Source organism: Durio zibethinus, chromosome 12 (genome assembly GCF_047325235.1).
Source record: "Durio zibethinus cultivar Kanyao isolate XHJ-2024 chromosome 12, ASM4732523v1, whole genome shotgun sequence".
Lineage (NCBI taxonomy): Eukaryota > Viridiplantae > Streptophyta > Magnoliopsida > Malvales > Malvaceae > Durio > Durio zibethinus.
This window is the reverse complement of record NC_143173.1, coordinates 26,307,509-26,328,385: the sequence shown is the minus strand read 5'-3', so window position 1 is coordinate 26,328,385 and position 20,877 is coordinate 26,307,509. Positions and strand designations below refer to the sequence as shown.

Below are 20,877 nucleotides of genomic sequence, written 5' to 3'. Positions count from 1 at the left end.
TTTGTGGGGGCCAATCTGATTCCTTTGTAAGATTCTGTTGACACGAGCTGTCATTGGATTCTTAATGTTCTAAAAAACAAAACCCTGTTTTTCGTTAAAAACTATCTATCAATGTAACAACATTATTATTATTATTATTATTCACAGGCCGCTTGAGAAAAGTCATAATGCAATACATCATCAAATAAACGAGATAGATTGTGCTAATTCTACTTCAACTCATCAAAATTCCAACCAACCCTATTGTACATGATTACAAACCTGTGAAATTCCTGCGGATTCAATATTTTCAGCCAGCCATTTTCTACCAATGGCATTTATATATATGTGGGTTAGATATATTTGATCGAAGACCAGATTCGGGAGCTCGTGGACCCATGGCAGTCAGAGATGTAGAAACGTTAACCTTTAAGCATTAGTTCCTGCAAAATTTTATTTCTGGAACTTCAGCTAGCACTAGATGATTCCTTAGATTTCTCTGCCACTGCATCTTTCTCTGAATTGCTTGTATCTCCAGTGTGAAGAGCCTGACTTGTTTGTACCTGACTGGAAGACTGAGAATCCGGAGCAAGTCCCAAAACTGCCAATACAGACCTGGAAATAGACAAAAATGCCAAAAGATAAAAAAGTGGGTGTAAATGATGATCAGGAACAGACAATGGGGCCATATATAGAGTATACGTTGAATTCTTTTCTATCCATTCAAAAAAAAAAAAAAAATCAGTCTTCATTTGAACCTTGGAAGTGAAGCTCGTATATTCTGTTGGCTAGCATAAGCAACCAAAGGAGCTTTGAGCGCTGCAGTTCTATTCAGTGCATTTTCCAGCTGTGGAGGAGGTAGCTGAAGGACAAAAATCATATAATTATAAACAAAAAGAACAGGTTTTGGTTCTAAAATGTTAACATGATATCGGGAGATACAAAATGGAATTTTAAAATCAGTTAACAAAAGAACATGCACCTGAAGCAACACGCTGAAAGATTGAGGCTTTGTCAAGAGTGCACATTTCAAAAATCCTACCCACAACTTTGGGTATTTCCATATCTGCAATAACCCATTAATTAAATGATAATATAAGCATGATCCATAAAGAAAAGAAGGGTCAGCTTACTGTGATAAAAGTACTCACCTGCTTGCTTACAAGACGAGAAAGAATCTCCATTATAAATTCCACCTACAAAATTTTGAGTGATCAAGTCATCAATGAGTCGTGAATATCTATTATTATCATGTTAAATTCTTTAAACAGCTTTTACACTCTCCCTCAGATAAAACGAAGAGCAGCCAGAGGTAGTAACTTTTTTAATAAAAAAGCAGAAATTAAATAAAAAGGAACTATGAATCTTAATTATTGGACATGAAACCATTTTGGCAATTGCTATGCTACCTAGCAGACAAAATAAATTACCTAGAAAGCTTTTTCTTTTTTCAGTAATAAATAACTACAATTATCTATAATACTCTTCAAGTAAGCAAGTTAAAGGATATTTCCTTACCAATGCAGGAAAAGCACCAATGGCTTGTAATACAGTACGCATAAACAACAAAGGAAGAGGAATCTGCTCAACCTACAGGGAAGAACATTCATCATCTGTAAATTCAGCCAGAGATGGTAGCAAATTTTGGTGATAAAAACATAAAGAAGTGTTATAGTACAGACCAACTGATTTAAGACCTTCGCTAGAACTTGCTGGGTGAATATCTGCCGTTGCTCAAAACAAGCATTACATGCATCTGTGACCTGATTGCAGCACAAAAGATTACTAAATTGTGAATTTCTAAACGTTAAGAAGTTTAAAAGAAGGAACAAACAGCAGGATCAAGAAATTCTAGATTAAGGAGGGCAAAAAAAACCTTCTTCAAGGGAATTCCATCTCTTTCGGGATCAATGCCATGGATAGCAATTAACACTTCAGCTGGGGAGAGCACTGGACCAGAATGAGAAGATCCCTAGGTACGGAGAGTCCAATTAGCAATGAAACAGAACATGCAACTAAAATAAATGCAGGTTATGTGCTCCCCAAAGCAAAATTTTCAATCAAAATATAAAATGGACAAAGACAATAGATCATCATAATATTTCACATGCTACTGAATATATTCCTAGTGAAATATTTCCAGATAAATGAATTTAAAAAGCAACAAAAGAAAAGTGCAGCTGTAGCATGTAATCAACCATACCTTATGATCCCTAGAAATGACAGCTAGAGGAAAAACCACTATATTAGACAAATTTAACTTTTGGGCAAGGGGGCATGGGCCAAGAAAGATACCTGTAGCAAATGGGTAAGTGCAGCTTGGAACTTATCTGGCAGAAGATTTACAAGATACGGAAAGAGCAGCAAAACCTAAAAAATAAACTATTAAAACAATATGCAGCAGAGAAGGCCAAAGCAACACCAACGAAAACCAATATAATGCATTCAAAGATCACCTCTTAAACAAGAGGACGTTGGAGAAACTATTTAGTAAGAATTTAAACTAGGCAATAGTAAGCAAAAAGTAAACGAAGTAAATTTGTTCGAATGAAATCCACAGCAGAATGAAGAAAGAGCATGAACAAGCATTTGCTTACTTCTGTAAGCAAATTATTCTTACCAAAAGTCAACATATACAACAATTATAAACAAATCTTTTAATCACATATCTTTAAGAGAAACAATGGAACCAATGCTGCTAATGCCACAAAAAACTTCCAGTTTCCACATAGACAATATTACACAATCACACCAATTTCTCATAGATAACATTTTGTGTCAAACTCTAAATCACATTTTGAGGTTGATTCTCAATTTAATGAAAGTAGATGGGTAAATGACAGCCAACCCAAAGAAGGTTAAGACTTGTTCGTGATATTGAAGCAATAAGTTGTGATGTATCTTCTTGACATGAAATTTTTTATAGCAAGGGCATCCCTAATAGCAACCTTTCATCTTTATTTAATAAGGCTTAGCCTTTGATTCTAGTGAAAAAGGAATTGTGCAGTCAGCATTATGTATCTTTTTTTTCTTGAATATCCAACTTGTTCATCTTCTAAATCAAAATCTAACGACTTGATCCATGAAGTAAGAAATGAATGGACCAAGAATTTCCTTTCGTTTAAGGACTTGAAACTTAGATGGCAATATCTTGCCTTGTCTGGACATAAGTCACATTCCTGATAGATATAATCCATTTACACCACAAAATTGATCAAGACAACATTCTTCAGAGCAAAACAATCATGGTTGTAGGCAATGGGAAAGGAAATTATTCAGAGAATGGAGAAAACCTCATCTCTTGGTAGGAATGGCAATACTGGAACTAGAATTTCAACATCCTGTCACCAATCCAAACTATACACGCCTTAGCCAATATCCTCAATGCAATCTGGGTCTTAAAAAAAAAAAAATTTACTCGTACCTTTAATTTTGAATCAAATAACTTCTTAATGGTAAATATCAATTCTGCTGAAGGAACCGTCCCCTCAGTCAGTGTATGCAATACCTGGCATAATTGAGGCAAGGTTGATAAAAAAAGAAAAGGCAAACCAGTTTAGAAAATTTTGAACTTCTGCTTGGGGTTCAGAAAATTATAGAGTTTATTTAACTATCAAAACCTGCATCAGAAGATTCTTGCTTCCACTAGGAGGATCTGAAATAATTTCAAGAAGGTCAGATGACGAGCCCATGGTACGAACTAGTATGGGAATATGACGATGGATTGCCTGCATTGCCTAATTAATTAGAAAAAAACACAGGAAGAATACTAAGGATTTGGATAAATTTCTAAAATAAGATTCCAATACGCATTAACCAAACCTGCTTAACTGCCTTTGATGCACTACTGTAGATAAGAAATATTTGGCAAAAAAGAGAGTGCTTCTGTCAAATGATAACAACAGCAAAATATTAATCCCTTTAGAGGGTTATGAAGAAACAAGCAATCAAAATAGAAAAAGTAACACCTTTGTACACAGAGCAAAATACAGAGACATGCACCGCTGTGCCTCAGGGACAGAAAGGGATGACACACTCTGAGATGTTTCTGACTGATGAACATCATCAGAGATGTCTTTACTAATGGAACTCATTGACTGATGCTCATTTGACGGCTTTTCTGAATCAGAATCCTGTTAAAGGTTGCAGGCCAAACTCACTAAGAAATCCATCGATAGATCCTTCAACTATGTATAATTTAATTCAGTACAAAACTCTCAAAAAATTACTAAAAACGTTTTACTCAAAATAACACATTTTGCAGTTAATTTTGAACCACTACATCACCAACCTGTCAAGTAGTTAAGCATTTTTTTCAACCAAGGAAGCAGAGGAAATAAAATGAAGTATATCCCAGGTTAGACATAAATCATTTATTTTTTTAAGAAAAGAAATGGTCAAAGAAGATAGCTAAAACTTCATGTACTGGAAAGCAAAGTGTACCTCTCCCTTTCCTCCCCCCCTGCCCCTCCAATCCACCAAAAAAGAAGAAAAAGAAAAAAGAAAATAAAATATATACAACAGAAGAAATTCTAAGACAACTAGTAGCTCATGGCTTTTTTATGTACCTGGTAATGGTTTCATATTATAAAGTCCATATACAAGAACACACACAACATCTGCATATATCTGCATCTATATGAGCATATACCTTTTCAATATTTATATAAGTAGAAAGTGTTCAAAAACAACATCAAGCTATTCCAATTTTAACCAGACATAAAAGATTTCATGACTTATGTAAAACAAACTGTGCATAATCAGGTTGGAAATGACAGCATTTCAAATCACAAAGATCATATTATTACCTTACGTGATTCAGTGATTAATCCTTCAGCATCTGTTCTTTCTGTACCATCAGCATTTACTACAGAGAGCACCATTTCCCTTGCAAAATCTTCTATTTGTTGAGCAATGGATGATAGAGGGTAAAGCTTATTAGCTACCTATAAAATGAAAGACATCCTCAATTGTAAAACAGATAACAGCAAGCAGCCAACTAGTTACTTCAATGGCAAGTTATGAACAATTACCAGACGTATTGCTTTCATTCGAACTTCCTCCAAGTGATGAACAGCACTCTTTAAGAGGTAAAGAGAAAATAAAAGTCAAACAAAAGATAAGGAAAAGAAAACTTCAATTAAGATGTATTATCCAAGATAAATCACAAACCTGCAAAGCAATTTTCAAGCACACATCTCGAATGGGGGGTCTCAATAGAATTAGACTCCATACGGTGCTGAGGCCTTGAGTAACTCTATCTCCACTTAGTGACTCCTTCTCAGTTTTCTCTGAGATTCCAGGAGAGCACAAACCCTCTAATAAATTCAAAACCGATTTTGGCAGGCGAGGAGCTTCACCAAGTAGTCTACTTAAAGATTTGTCAGAAGGTGGAAAAGAGTCCCTAAGAGTTTCAGCCTGCATTTAAAGAAATTTCCTCAGAAAGATGGGCTTCTCAGAGGAAGAACAAGATAGGCATAATAAAAAGAATACATACTACAGCCAGAAGGAATGTTTCATATGCGGAAGCAGCAGTTGTACATGAGAAGAAATCACTTTCCTCTTCTGCCTCTCCAAATAACCTGTAGAGGACACGCAATGTCAACTCGTGTCCCTGAAGCCATCAATAATTATTGTCAGCTAGAACAGAGTTTATATGAATTTATGAACAATAAAGTAGTACTTTTAAAAATCAATTGACAAAAGACCAGAAAAAATATGAGCAGATTGGAAAGTTGAGGTGATATTAGAACACAATGATGGTCTCAGCATCCGTGTTTCAGCTATAAAGTCATAATTAAAGTAGTTCATGTCTAGTGAACAGCTTGAGGCACATCCAAACATGAATAGAAATTGGAAATATCAAGTTACCTCATGATTTATATAATCTGACAAAATGTGTTCTTGTAGAAGTTTCTGTAGGTCTAACTCTGATGGCAACTGAGAAAAGAAAAGCATAAAATTATTTAGCACAAAATGCCAAAACTAGCAAGACATTCACTAATAACAAAAATATCACAACCAGATAGTTATCAGTAGAAAGATCTGAACATCCATAAGAAATCAGAACTAGCACCTCAACTCCCATATAAGCAAGCAGAGAAAAGCGAACTTGAGAACCTCCAGCTACTGCTATTTGCTTGTATGCCTCAATGATACGTATAAAAGCCAACTTTTGCAAATCATCCTTCTGATCATCAGAAAGATTAACAACAGGTGCTGACATCTTGGGCAAGACAAAGCAATAGGATGAAACAACGGAAGTTGCTGTTGAGGAAATCATGCTGTTGGAATCGGTAACAACTGCTTTTGGACTAAGCTCCTCAGACCTATCTGTTGAAATTGATGGAAACACATGCAGCAGTGACCTTCCACCAAAACTTGTAACTTGGTCTTGACTAGCATCTTCTAGATCAGTAGAGACCAACGAGGAAGCTGCCTGGGTATCTGACAATCCATCATTATGAACAGAAGAATCCAAACCAGGTATCTCACTTTCAAGATTCCCCACATCTTGGATATCAGACGGAGTAGGTAGATCAATCTTCTCCATTCCAGGCAAAACAATGTCAGAAGAAACTGGTAAATCAGCAGCCAACAAAGCATTTTCAGCCTCATGAGCCATGCCAGCATGTGCAACAGCATTATTTGGGCCAGCCACAACATCAACTTCTTCCTCCCCTTCTGTTTTCTGTATCTTTAACAAAATAGACATGTTAGACCAAAAACAAAAAGGGATGCACACATGATAAAGGCAAAATTAAAGAGGAGAAAGGAGTCTCCGTCAACATGACTGACCCCACAACAAATTTTAATCAAGCTTTTGTTTATTGGCCCATCTTTGGTATGGTCAAATACAAATTTACGCCCACCAAATCCATCAAACGTCAATAGGCATCCACTAAAAACCTAGTTGCTTCTTTATAGAAAATGAATTTGTGATATGATTTCTATGCATTAATTGTTGGTCTCGGTCATGTGTATAACTTCTGCTGGGGTAAATAAAAAAAAAAATTACCACTATTTTATTGGAAACTGATTGCTGAGAATTAAGTAATGAGGCTATTGGCGGGAAAGTACTCGACAGTGAAACAACATCAGCTAAAAATGATGGTGGATACTTCGCTTGAGTGTCACTTCCAACTATGCACATGTTCTCCAGCAATTCATCATCTCCATCAGTGTGAGGATGACTGGGAGGAAGGTTACCCATGTTAGCCATCACTAAATCAGCCAGCAAGTCAGCAGATATGCTTGAAATAAGAATCCCCAAAGATCCCACAGCTTGTTCTCCTTGAGCAACCAAGGCTCCAAACATGGCAACAAGTTGCTGGACTGGTCCAGTATCAACATCTCCTTTGTTTGTGGTAGGTTGAGTTGAAAAAATGTCACCCTGAGACATAGTAGTATTCCTGTTTAACTCTTTTGTTGACTCTTCTGAGACACTAGGTGTTGACCTGACACGTTTTCCAGACACATCATCATTTTCAGCCAAATCACTATTGTCCTCAGTTCCAGATCTTTTCCTTCCCACATTGGTACCAACAACATCACATGCTTTAATCAAGGGTTTTTCTTCCTGCAAGTTCCTAAACCTATTATTATTAAGCTCAATACATATGCATATATGTTCATGTGCTAATAAAAGATTGCACAAGCCAGCACATACGTATGCCAATAATATACATGAAACAACATTGTAGATACCTTTATGACTGAAGAATCATCTTTTTCCTCTTCCACACTTCCATTAATTTTATGAGCTTGGTTTAGAGCTAGCTCTGCCAGTCCTCCACCTTTCATCTCTCTCAAGGCACCAAGTAAACGATCCCTCCACTGTGTAAACCAAAAACAAAGTACATATCAAAAGTGGGCATGGTAGTCAACTTCAGTATTCAGTGGATGCTCAGTAACAATAGTGCAATTATTCAAGATAATAAAGATAATGCTAAGTAAACAAGTACAAAATAAGTAATGGTACCATATTAGAAAACAAATTGAGTGGTTAAAACCAGTGCACTAAACTCATTAAACATCTTTCAAATCATTGATTAAAAAAACAAACATGTCAAATAGTTTAAAGAACGCATTCACCATTTCCAACATAAAACAATTGCCACTCAACTCTCATGATCCCTAAGTACTTAGCAACTTATGTTTAAGTTACATGAAAAAACAAGTATAATATCATCATTGATTACGTAAAATGTAAAAGAAACACCAAAGTATAAGGGGAGATGCGACCTTAGTAATGGATAAGAGTCTAAAAGGGCATGTTTAATATAAAATAAATACCGGTGCAGCACTTGGGTGTGTACATTTCAAGCAGGAGAGTAAGGCATTTTTCAAAGCATGATGTGCTCCATACACATGAACCCCTTTGATAACATAGCTTGGGGGATCCAAACTAAGCAAAACTGGTAGAATACGTCCATAATATGCAGGCCGTTTCTTTGCAATTGCTGAAAGACTGACATCAAAGACAAAACAAAATGAAAACAATGGAAAAACTAGAAAGTAAAAACAGCAATATAACCAAAAGTTGAAAACCACAATTTGATAATTAAGTACAATAAGAAAAAGTGGACTTTTAAAGATTCATATTCAAGGACAATAGCACACCAGTAATGCTTTTTCTACACAGAACTTGTGATCGAAAATTTTGATATATACTAAAATTTTCAATTCTCTTCTTTATACAAGTATTGAAAATTATAACAATGCTACATAGATACATTTCCTGGTTATTCACATCAGAACTAAAGATAGTATCCAGATGTACTGAATGCCAGGAAATAAGTTGCAGTAAAATGAAGTGAGTGGAAATCATACCTGTTAATAAGCACAACAATGACCGAGCTGGTGAGCGATTTTACTGTTGGAAATCTAAGCTGATCAAGCAACAAAATCAAACGTTGGCTAGCTTCAATCGACAAATCCCCAACATTGAGTAAAGGATGGCCCCCACGAAGCCAAGCTATGTTAAATTCTATAGGGGTTCCTACAAAGTAAATTGAATAGGACATATAAAAAATACTAAATGCTAGTATAATAACATATTAAAATGACAATATGACAGTCTTTCTTCAAGCCTCCTAACCCTGATGAGGAAATCTAAGTAAATTACCTCCATCAGAAGGGGGCTCTGGAGAACCATTAGGATCAGGAGTATAAAGAAGAATAACTGCTTCAACAAACTTCAGAGCCACCAATCTTATCCCACCACTTCCTGGCTGATTAAATTTTACAATGAATCAGGCAATGAACAAATTCCAATTGTCATGAAACAAAAAGAATCAATTCCTACCTGAAAAGCTATAGAGTATATCTTCTCCTTTAACTTTAACATCCATGACCACGATGATTCAAGATCACTGTCCAACTCACTGGAGTATAGACCCTGAAACAAACATAAACAGCATCTGAACTTTTGAAGGGTTCAATAGAAAGTTAGTTAGCTGCAAATAGCCTACTGCTCAACGAGAGGTAAATATAGAGCTTAAATGATGCCAAATCATCACCTTACGGCTAAAATTAACACAACTTAACAGCAAGTGGAGACAAAACAAAAACAGTTTTCCTTGTAAATAATTGTATCCCTAAAAAGCCAGTGTTCACGGACTAAGATTCAACAAAAAGCAAATTACAATAGAAATCAAACTCAGACAAGTCAAATTATGAATTAGTAAACATACCTGAATTGCAATTTTTTCCAGCGTATGGCGAAACAAATCAATACTGCAAGCAATAGATTGTCGAGCAACAGCAGGTGTAGCATCTTCCAAAACAGTTATCAGAAACGGTGCAATTTCAGTTACGAATTCAAGGTGCTTCACACCAATTTCACCAATAATCCTACGTTCAATTTAAAAAAGAAAACAAATATACTTCAATTTATAAGCAATAGAGAAGCTAATATAATGCGGATGGAGGTAGGGATTCAAGAGGAGCGTACTCAGTAGCAAATTTGCGAACCGGACCGGACGGGTCAGAGTAAAGGTCGAAGAGTCGAGGAAGGAACTCGGACAGAGCAGCAGCGTCTTCCTTCAATAAGTCTTGCTTCAATTGACGACAGAGGTCGAGCTTTGAAGCTAAGTCAATAGCTAGATTCACTGAGTTGGATAACCTTGAAAGCATTTCCCTCGAAACTGGATTCACCATTGCAAGGAAAACTGGAAAACCCCTAAAATTGTTATTTTTTTATTTCATGAAGGCGATTTTTATTTTTTGATTTTGAAATGGAGAGGAGGGATTGGGGCGAGAAAATGGAACGGAGAGAAGGGTTTTCTTACCGTTCGTTATTAGGGATCAATTTTTGATAAATTTTGGTGGGTCAAATCAGAATAACACAAACCCCAAGGGCCGAATGCTAAAAAAGCAAATAACATCAAATAATAAAGGGTTAAGTATAAAAATAGCTACATCTATATTTTTTTGTCAATTTGATACTTAAAAAATAAATTTTAACTTTGATACTCAAATTTTTATTTTATCAAACATTTTGATATTCCAAACTAACACAATTAAGTAAATTACATGACATTAATATCTAATAAAATCATAAAACAACACATAGACATAAATATTTAATTATCAACATATTATCTATTTTCAATTTATTTTTTTAATTTTTAATTTTAAAAAATCAAATTTTATTTTTTATTTTAAAGCTTTTTTTGCTAATGTGATGATTATTGAATATTTATAATACATGACATTTTTATTGGACTTTCAAACAATATTAATTATTTAATTAATGATGATAGTGGAAGGTATCAAAATATTAAAGGAATGAAAGTTAAAGTATGAAAATGAGAATTTTATTTCTTTGAGTAATTAACTGATGCAAGAGACAGTACAGGGGCCATTTTACATATTAATCCAATAATAAATGATTGAGAAAACGTCTTTGGCATCATTTCTATACATAGCGAGAGGTAGTATGGTTAAGGTTATGACAATTAATACAATTTCAGTTTCAGGTTCTTCAGATGATAGAATCCTGATAATATTATTTGGTATTATAACAATAATGTATAGATCGATCAACTTGACAAGATAATACAAATCATAAACGTTCTATAAATCAGACATATAACCAATGTATTCTAACCGGTGTTCAAGACTCTGAGCGCAATTTTGACTTAATGTCGAATTGGGAGCCTGACTTTTATGAATATATGTCTTTCACTACAATAACTTACTATTAATATGATATTGGATTAGTAAAACTTTTTTTTGATTGAGAGAAAGCGATCAATAATCTATTTAATCAATTTGACAAGAATTTCTAATGTAGAGTATCCATAATATGAAATAGCTTAAAAAAATACATGAAGTTAAAAGATTTAACTATGAAAAAAGTAGATAAAATTACCAAAAAAAAAAAGAAGTTTTTAGCCAAATATATTTTATATAAGAAAGTTTGTTACAAGAGAGAAATCTTGTTGTTGGTGATTGATCAATGATTCCTTCTTAAAAAAGTATCATCTTATTTATATAAAAAAAAAGTAAAAAAATAATAACCTAATAAGATAAACTAAAAGAAGATCTACAAAAAGAAGGTTGAGAGCTAGAATTACTAAGAGTTGATAGATCCATAAAAATAAGATTCTTTTTTAACTTTTTTTTTTTTCAACTTCAATATTCAAAGCTTTAGAAATATGTTTTTCTTATCATTATCATGACAAGCTTTAGGCTCGATACCATTTTTATACACAACGGCAAGTAGCATTTTCAGGATAAGAGAAAGCTGGCAATTCAACTGAACCACTTCCAAGCATCGACGCTGAAGCACGAGAAGCAACCGAAGCCACCTTTCTTCACTTCCTCAAAAACCAGAACCTTTAGGGTCAGTACCGCTGCTTCAAGCAATTCCCAGCAGCTAATAAAGTCGGGTGAGGTCAAGCCTATACTGCCTCAGGACGCAGCCATGGCCATGAATTCCAAGGGATTCAAGTTACTGGACATTAGACCGGAGTGGGAGAGAGAAAAAGCATACGTTAAAGGGTCACTTCATGTGCCCCTCTTCAAGGACTTGGACAACAGTTCCATTACTCTTTTGAAGAAATGGGTGCATTTTGGTTACATTGGCCTGTGGACTGGCCAAAACTTTTCCACGATTAATCCTAATTTCATCCAGGAGGTAGAAGCTGCTGTTCCTGACAAGTATGCTTGCCTGCTTGACACTTATAGCTTGCGGCGAAGAGCTGAGGTAAAATTTCTATATTTTGGGGGGAATTTCATCCCAGCCATTAGCGCTATTCGATTTTTTTTTTTTTTTTTGCTTTTGGGTGATGATGTTGCTGTGTCCTTAGGTTCATGATGGCGATTTCAAAATTATATGAGGTAGGATACAAGAACTCGGGGTGGTTGGCTGGAGTATTTAATCGTGCTGCAGATGGTGATTTCCCAGAATTGGAAGGGCCTGAAAAGTTGCATAATGCTACAATTGGAGGTGTGTCATACTACTTTTTTCAATTGCTCCTCTTGCAAGCCGTGCGCAAAGAGTAATTGAGGAGCTAGAGTCAGTTCTGGGCAAGTTTTTACCAATGTGAAGCAGTTTCAACTTCTGCTAATCAGCAAGCTAGCTGGTACCGCACAAGTTCTGTTGGCTGTAATTCCATATGTCACCTTCTGAGTCCCGAGCTCTTTTTATTAAATCCATACGTCTTTTATTGGCAACGTTTCTGAATAAGGCAGTCATCACTTGTCAGTTCGGTTCAAACCAAGGCAAAGGCTGCAAAATCTGGAGTGCATGACCAACCCACCTTTGGGTCTGTCATTATCAATTCTGTAATAATCTCGTTTCCGTTGGGAATGCCCATTAAACAATTTGCCCTCATGGATGTACACCAGAAAAAGAAATGTCCCAATTTATTGGGAAGAAAGTGATTCAAATAAAGTCTAAGCCAACTTTGCACAGTTGGAAACAATGAGTCTATAATTCATCTCAAATAAAAACATGTATATCATCTCAAATACAAACACGTATATGCAGTGTTTATACACTAGTGTTGTATGAAGCTTGTCATCAGGGGAAAACCCAAAGGGCTACCAGCAACAAAGAGAACTATTCAATATTTCAGTCATCATCAAAATGTTCTACAGGCTAGATGAGCAAGTAACATAACATTTAATCAGCAGAAAGAGTAGCATACAAGAAAATTGCGGAATGCAGCTCAAGATTAGACAAACAAAATTTCATAACCAGCAAAGCCACTGAAATCATAGACCAATACCACATGAAAATGCAGGTAAAGTTTCTGAGCCTAATCAATGAAAAAATATATTATTATAGTTGCAAGATGTTGAGACGAGCTGTTTGATTCCTAGCAATCTTAAAATCAAATTTTAGATTACGAAACAGCAAAATTATTGAAAACATCTGTCACTAAATGAACGTTTAGACATAACAGTTGACCCCACTGTATGAAAGACTACACTTGACTTGGATAATCTGGGAAAAGTACATATAATGAAGGCGATGGTGGCGACACAACCACAGGATACCTGCAAACACAACCGAATCTCTCCACAGTGAGTTCAATGCTTCAAAAACATTGCTCAAATATTAATAGCAATCAATGCATATAACAAATTATCACCACTCACATTTACAAGAAATGTACAATGCATTGGAAAGATAGTAAAAAAATAATAACAAAAGTCCAATATACTCTCGTGGGAGGATCAAGATGACAAATGTAAAGGAATTAACCAATGATTTCACATTAGAAGTTTAAAACTATCACTTTCGAAGCATGTTATGGTAGTATCATTTATGTCAAAATCCAATAATAACATAAATCATTTTACACTATCAATCACTCCCTCCGAACTATTTGAAAATAGAAACAAAACAATATGACAACAAAGCATCAAACTACAATTTATGTGAATAATCAAAAGGATGCAGCCAAAATTGCCACCACACTATATGGAAAATTGAAAATTATAGCAGGATCCAAAGCTATGAATACTTCAACAATACCGAAAAAACAGGAAAGCCACGCATCTCTCAACAACTCATCACTTTAGCAGGCAGCTTTTCTTCTTACCTAACTTAAAATATTACATAAAGCCTGATTTTTATACCACCAAAGAAAACAAAGCAATCAAACCACATTCACAGCCAAATAAAACGCCCAATTCAGAAATTTGACATGCAAAAACAAAAAAACCAATAAAAACAGCACTAGAAAATTAACTATTACACAAAAAAATTGAACTAAAACATTAAAAATATTATATATCATCAAAATTTTATGCTTAAATGCTAAAAAAAAAAAACAATGGAATTTCTCACCTTCACGTACCCCAAAAGCTTCAAAAACACTAATCAGACCGAGCTGCGAACCTCTCAACCTTCTTATCATTTAAATTAAGACCAACCATTGCCTCACCAAGCCCACTGCTAACCTCAGCAAGCACGTCCGGGTCACTATAATGAGTGACGGCCTGAACAATCGCCCGAGCCCGTCTAGCTGGGTCACCACTCTTAAAAACCCCAGAACCCACAAACACTCCATCACAGCCCAATTGCATCATCAACGCCGCATCCGCCGGCGTCGCCACTCCTCCGGCAGCGAATTGCACCACTGGCAACCTCCCCAGCTGCTTCGTCTGCATTACCAAATCGTAGGGAGACTGAATTTTCTTAGCGAAACTGAAAACCTCATCATCATCCATGTTTCTGAGAACCCTAATATCTCCCATCACGGACCTGACGTGCCTGACGGCTTCGATAATGTTCCCGGTTCCAGCTTCTCCTTTGGTCCGAATCATAGCAGCTCCTTCTCGGATTCTCCGAAGGGCTTCTCCCAAATTCCGACACCCGCAAACGAAAGGAATCCGAAAGTTATGTTTGTTGATATGGTTTTCTTCGTCAGCCGGGGTAAGAACTTCGCTCTCGTCAACATAGTCGATGCCAATAGCTTCAAGGATCTGGGCCTCAACGAAATGACCAATACGGGCCTTGGCCATGACGGGGATAGTAACGGCTTGCTTAATTTCCTTGATGAGTTGTGGGTCACTCATTCGAGCCACGCCACCTTGGGCTCGGATATCGGCGGGGACTCGTTCCAGAGCCATGACGGCGCAGGCACCGGCTTCTTCAGCGATGCGAGCTTGTTCGGGGGTGACCACGTCCATTATGACCCCACCTCGGAGCATTTGCGCTAGCCCGACTTTCACAGAGAAAGGGGATTTGTGGGTTTCAGTTATTGCCCCATTTCCATAAACCGCAACCACCCCGGTTCCTGCCATCGCAAAAAAACGCTACAGAGGTTTTTTTTTTCTTTGAAAATGAAAGAGAAGAAAAAAAATAAGAGAAGTTACGAAGATATTGAATGGGATGGGAGAGAAGGAGTGAAGCAGAGAAGGTGGCGAGAGATAGGTTTAAGTAAAGGAAATGTTTTGAACGGTTCCTGCTTGGAGGTGAGGAGAGTTGGGGTGTGGGATAGTTGACCTGCTCTCGTCGTGATTTTCCCGTATGATGCTTGTGACGGATTACATAGTTTCTATCCAACGGTAGAGAAAAAGGTTTCATGGAATTTAAAAGGATACATGGATAGATACTGTACGTAGTAGCCTTGGATGCCACGCAATTCTGGTGTGCCGCCCGAACCTGCCTTATGTGATCCGGTGCATACGTGGCAAGAAAGGATTCCACTCATTTGTTGACAAAAGTTGGAGACGGTGTCACTATTTTCCCCACCTTTGATTACCTTAATTAGCTGGAAATAATCAACTATTAGTTGGTTTTCTCTTCGATTATAAAATACAATAAAATAAAATATTCTTGAATCATCTGGAGAATTTTGGATTTGGATTCGTGGAGGTTTTTAAATTATAAGTCGACCTAGTCCAGTGAATATGTTGACTATTTTTCTTTTTGTTTTATACAACTACTATTTATTAACATTAAAAAAATTATGGCTTTATATGTTTCGATATTATCATGATGATCGATGAGAGCTGCCACCAAGGTCTAAAGAACCGGTGGCCCAAAAACGGGGATAAATAATTCATGAATATGGTTTATTTTGTTTTTCTAAATACATAGAGAAGATTAAAAAAAAAGTATATAAAGAGGCTGGCAAGGGAGGCAGCAAAGGCCGCCGCTCCTTTCCAATCTGTGGCAAGTATGATTTTCATTCCACGTTCTAAAGTTGGAAAAGAAGGAAAGCGTCTTCAACTTGTCTTCGTTAATCGTCAAACACTTGATGCTTGTCAATATACTTTTGACTTTCTTACAACCGCACCACTCCATTTCCTCCTGCAAGAAGAAACAAATCTTTGCTCTCTCTCTTCTGTCAATTTTTTCCATTCATGAAATGCTTTACACTCATCTTTATCTTTTATTTATTAATTATCTTTGATTATTATTCAACTCATTTTGACCAAAAGCATGCTTGGACATTGTATACCAATTATGAGAGTAATACATGGTGGAGGGGCCACTCAGGGAAACAAAATGCATGGCTCATTCGTTCTTTCCACATTAAAAAAACTATGCTGATGTGATGACCCATTCGGAATGTCATTTTCTTGATTGAGGCATCCATCAGCATAAAAATCAGTTACCTATAAAAAAATGTACAGCATGCAACAACTCATTGAAGCAGGCTGTGCAAGTGCCGCATTATACTGTGAAAATCTTCCCCACTTTTTTCATGTTCTGACGGCAAATGGGGCAAGTTCCAAAAGCCCCTGCTATTCTGCAAAAGATTAATTACAACACATGTCAAATAAGAAAATTTTGCATTGTTTTCGACAAGATATGTCTCGTAAACCAGGCTAACTAGTTAGCTAAATCTGAGAACCATTGAGGGTGACAATCAGCATGCAATTGCAAATTTGATGCAGGGTTATCAATGAGGATAGTACTTACCGAGTTCCACATGCATAGCAAGCCGCACAGTGCCCACATGGAAGGAAGAAGCATTCCCTTGGAGCATCAAAGCAAATTGCATAAAGTCGCTGGGTATTGTTACTGTTTTCACCATTTCTTGTTGATGTCCCTTCAACAGAAACTGCCAGAGAGTCTTCAAGATCTGCTTCATCACTTGAGACAGAATCATAAGATGAACCCCAACTTGAGATGTCATCATCTTTGCTAGAAAGCAGAGGGGCTCTTGTGGAACGGTAAGAAACACTCGTTTCATCTTCACGACTATATTGAAACTTAATCAAGCAGTTAATGGCAACCAACATAACTGCACTCATTCCACCTTTCAGGAGAAAAATAGTATTTAAAGACGGTATGTTAGTAAAGGTTGTAATAAGAGTAACCAAAAGAAAGAACTCTACCAATGCCAACAATATATGTAATCCATCTTGGTCCATATGACAGTCTGACAGACCAGTCATCTGCAGTTGTATTCCAAAGAATCCAAAGAAAGAGAGAAAACAAAATGTAAATACTTTGTAAATGAGGATTTAGAAAATATTCAGTAACGAAGGAAGCATTATAACATATTTATCACGCCTTTGCTTTGAAGATGTGTGAATCTATGGTTCTAATGACATGGGAATGCCTCTGTAACTGCCTTCAAAACCACATAATCAAAAGAAAGACATAGAAAGTAGGATTTTAGGTTTAAAAGAAGAGATTTACCTGTTCTGGACCAAAAGAAGTCAAGACAACAGAATTTCCCTGATGAAACAAGATACTCAAGTTACACAGCCCATCAGTGAAGGTACACTTGTAGTAAGCTTCAGTTGTATCGTAAATGAAAGCCCTGATTGTGAGGTTTAATTCCACCTGACACTGTTAAAATCAACATAATTTTTATGTGAAAAAGATGAATAAACCAAATAAGACGAGGACAGGGGCATGGCATCTGATAGAAACGGGTTTAGTGAAATGTGATGGAATGATAGGCTCTGTTGTCACCTAAAGCCCTTCAAATCTGACTTGGCAGGTTCAGAGTTTCTTGGAACTAATATTTTGAAGTCATACATTAATATAATTGTTAGCAAAAAGGATCCATTGCAATTACTTAGCCCATCTAATATTCATATATAACTTTTAAAATAATAATTTGAGACAACCAACATTAATATTCTCATGTTTCAAGTCCTCGTTATTAAAGAACACACTACAATGATTACTTTTATCATACAAATATCAATCCATATTATAGTTTCCTATACTTCTATAACCGCAGCCTTGCAGAAATAAACATCCCCATCCCAAAGTTTTATTCGAAATTGCAGCACATGTGACATTTCCTACCACTTTATAAGGTAGCATGCTTTAATGGAAGCCCTCCCTTAGTAAGTTGATAATATTCTTCAATCATATGTTAATACCAATTCTGACAAACTAAAAGGGACAAGCAACATGAAATGTTTCTATTTCTGAAGACGGCAAAAGAAGATAATTAAGATCTTGATATCTCAAATATTTTGGCAGCACTTGAGTAAATGAACCAAATTAACAAGCCGAGATAGGTATTCAAATTTTCACAATTACCTTCACATCCCCTGAGTTCAAATTACCCAATGCAATATAGTAACTTGAAGATCTATAAATGTCCTGCTCAATCATGTCACTCCCTACCAAACAATTAAAATCCAAGTCAGTATAAAAAATTTTTTATGGCAAGAACATTCATAGTTTTGCAGTTCCATATCATCATAAACAATGTTCCACGATAGAGTGGTGTTAGGATATGTTGGGTTCTCAAGCCATTGAGAAAGGCCCTCACTCCCTGCAATGCGACCAAATAACTTGAAGCATTAAATTCCCTAGATTCTAGCACTTAATCTACACCATTTCCACACACACTTTCTGGAGATAATTCCTTTGGAAACACTTTTTGAAAAGCTTGTACTGTTTTAGTATACCTGGAGAGCAATTATAAGGAAAACAGAGGAGCCTGCTGAGTTCACATTATATGAAATCTTAACTTGAGAGCCCCTGTTCAGATAATGAATCCACTCCTGGACAACATCAGAAAAATGGAACTCAAAAACATATTTAGAACCAAAACCAAATGCCTCAAGTGAAAAACAAAACAAAATCAAACTTGCCTTGTGAGAATCAACTTGAACAGTGGCGGTATAAGTTTCAGACCAGGTAGTCACCACATCAAGAGATGGAGATTTATGGAATCCATATAGTTTGAGCCCTGGCTTGTTGTCATCTATCTCCTCTACCCAATACAATGCCAAATAAGCTATAAAGCCAAAAAACACCCTCCCTCTAAAGAAAAGCTAAAATGAATAAAAAATTTAGAAAAAGAAAATAAACGGCAAATTACCTTTACACTCTGAACAAAAATAGGATTCGGTTGAATAAGAAGGGAACAATTTGGACCGAGTCGTATATCCACCACCCCATAAGCCCCCAAAATCAAAGTCGTCGAAACTGTTCCATCCAAAAGTTTAGGCTAAAAAAGGATTCACCATCAAGATTAAAGCTTTACTTTTGAAACAGTAATAATTGTAAAGAGCGAGAGATTCACGAGAAAGGTAAAGAGAAAAAAGGAAAAAGATATGAACCGAATCACCAAAAAGTGATAACCGCGATGGTGCAAGACCAAGTGTCAGCTCTAATCACAATGGATGAATCATCGAAAGTAGATAAGTTTCCTCTATAAGAAACAAGGCCGTCAATGTGCTGATTCTCTACCTCTGGATTATGAAAATGACGCTCCTGCGGATACTCGTGATCTTGCTCCTCCGCTTCCTCGTGAACCTGAGAAGAAGATCCCAAGACGACGCTGCAGCGCCTGAATCCTCCCTGTAAGACGAAGATGAAGAGGAGGAAGCGGAAGGTGAACTCCGAGTTGGCTCAGCCATTCTAAATTGGAAGATTTGAAAAAAAAATGTGGTTAAAATTATGAGAAATTGAAAAGGAAACCCTAACGCTAGGGATTAAAGAAATGCTACCTCAGCCTTGGAGAATTGGGGAGAAGAGCCCATGAATGAGAGTGGAAGAATTGGAGTTTAACTGAAAGCTCACCAATCGGTCTTTCCTCTGCTTGCTATGACCGGCAGTTGTTGGAAACGGGTTTGGGCGACGGTTCTTTTCTACTAAAGGTCGTTATACGTGGACTAATATATTGCGATTTATACGTGGCGATTGATTATTGGGTGGTTGAAAGTCAAACAAAATATTGGTTAGCTGTATAACCGACAGGGCTTTTTGCTGTCAGTGGTTACCGTCCTCTGGAACCACCAGAAAAGGATATGAAATATATATATATATATATAATTAGGAATGACGACAAATCGAGTGAGTTGCGACGTGTTTTTTTTTTTTCTTTTTAATTCGATTTAATTTTATATTAATAATATTTGAAATTGATTGATTCAATTTTTTAAATTATTTTATATTCAAATTTGATAGTATATGATATTATATAAAATTATATTCTGATTATATTTGAAATTAAAAAAATATTATTTTTAATATAAATTTAAATAAATATTAAAAATATAAAATTAAATAAATAATTAAAAATAATTTTTTATAAATATATATTGAGTCTTGAAACCTGCTCCTAAACTTTTTTTATTGTTAACTTACTCTAAAATTTTTTTTATTGTTATCTAACTTAAAATCTAATTAAAAAATCATAAATAATTAAATTTGATAGAAATCTATCAATTATGGATAAATTTGCCATTCTTATATACAATTCAAGTTATATTAGGGTGATCGAAGTTTTGCTACGCCATCTTTAATAAGCAATGGCTATTTATTTGTTATATTTGAAGCAATAATCATAATAATACAAAAGTAATCAATAATAATCAATAATAAAAAATATAAAAAAATAAAATATAATAAGATTTACTTAAAAAACCTTTCAAAAAATACGGACCATCAAAAAAATCTTCACTATCAAATAATAGGTATATAAAATTTTTCTCTAGTTAAAA

General features: G+C 35.8%; 2 protein-coding genes and 2 pseudogenes across 9 annotated transcripts; 1 reads left to right on the top strand and 3 right to left on the bottom strand.

Annotated features, from left to right (window-relative positions):
* Window positions 1-87: 87 nt before the first annotated feature.
* Window positions 88-10,269, bottom strand: ESP4 (HEAT repeat-containing protein). Of its 7 annotated transcripts, none has more exons than XM_022889908.2 (27): window positions 9,935-10,269; window positions 9,675-9,834; window positions 9,287-9,379; window positions 9,107-9,212; window positions 8,812-8,980; window positions 8,275-8,449; window positions 7,687-7,815; window positions 6,998-7,558; window positions 6,056-6,676; window positions 5,851-5,919; window positions 5,477-5,593; window positions 5,152-5,397; window positions 5,013-5,060; window positions 4,788-4,925; window positions 3,948-4,112; window positions 3,802-3,864; window positions 3,600-3,707; window positions 3,404-3,487; window positions 3,273-3,320; window positions 2,275-2,349; window positions 1,856-1,951; window positions 1,662-1,742; window positions 1,498-1,569; window positions 1,131-1,175; window positions 962-1,045; window positions 738-841; window positions 88-594 (listed from the first exon to the last, which is right to left on the bottom strand). In XM_022889908.2, exons 1-27 carry the CDS (start codon window positions 10,138-10,140, stop codon window positions 447-449), a joined length of 4,011 nt encoding a protein of 1,336 aa, XP_022745643.2. In that variant the 5' UTR covers window positions 10,141-10,269; the 3' UTR covers window positions 88-446. The 7 variants fall into 7 exon arrangements, with proteins under 7 accessions (XP_022745643.2, XP_089597658.1, XP_089597660.1 ...); XM_089741532.1 differs by having other exon boundaries at window positions 6,056-6,670; XM_089741534.1 differs by having other exon boundaries at window positions 6,056-6,670; window positions 9,107-9,208.
* A 1,064-nt stretch (window positions 10,270-11,333) lies between these two features.
* Window positions 11,334-12,492, top strand: LOC111297859 (rhodanese-like domain-containing protein 10 pseudogene; annotated as a pseudogene).
* A 749-nt stretch (window positions 12,493-13,241) lies between these two features.
* LOC111296089 (putative pyridoxal 5'-phosphate synthase subunit PDX1) lies at window positions 13,242-15,367 on the bottom strand. The gene is made up of 2 exons (XM_022890143.2): window positions 14,288-15,367; window positions 13,242-13,491 (listed from the first exon to the last, which is right to left on the bottom strand). The coding sequence occupies exon 1, from the start codon at window positions 15,244-15,246 to the stop codon at window positions 14,317-14,319; it is 930 nt and encodes a 309-aa protein (XP_022745878.1). The 5' UTR covers window positions 15,247-15,367; the 3' UTR covers window positions 13,242-13,491; window positions 14,288-14,316.
* Window positions 15,368-15,509: 142 nt separating this feature from the next.
* Window positions 15,510-19,791, bottom strand: LOC111296090 (E3 ubiquitin-protein ligase APD2-like; annotated as a pseudogene). Its single transcript, XR_016326219.1, has 11 exons — window positions 19,492-19,791; window positions 19,241-19,357; window positions 19,021-19,142; window positions 18,835-18,930; window positions 18,630-18,717; window positions 18,461-18,549; window positions 17,601-17,746; window positions 17,293-17,366; window positions 16,874-17,213; window positions 16,567-16,700; window positions 15,510-15,716 (listed from the first exon to the last, which is right to left on the bottom strand). The product of XR_016326219.1 is annotated as an E3 ubiquitin-protein ligase APD2-like (transcript).
* Between the last annotated feature and the right edge of the window lie 1,086 nt (window positions 19,792-20,877).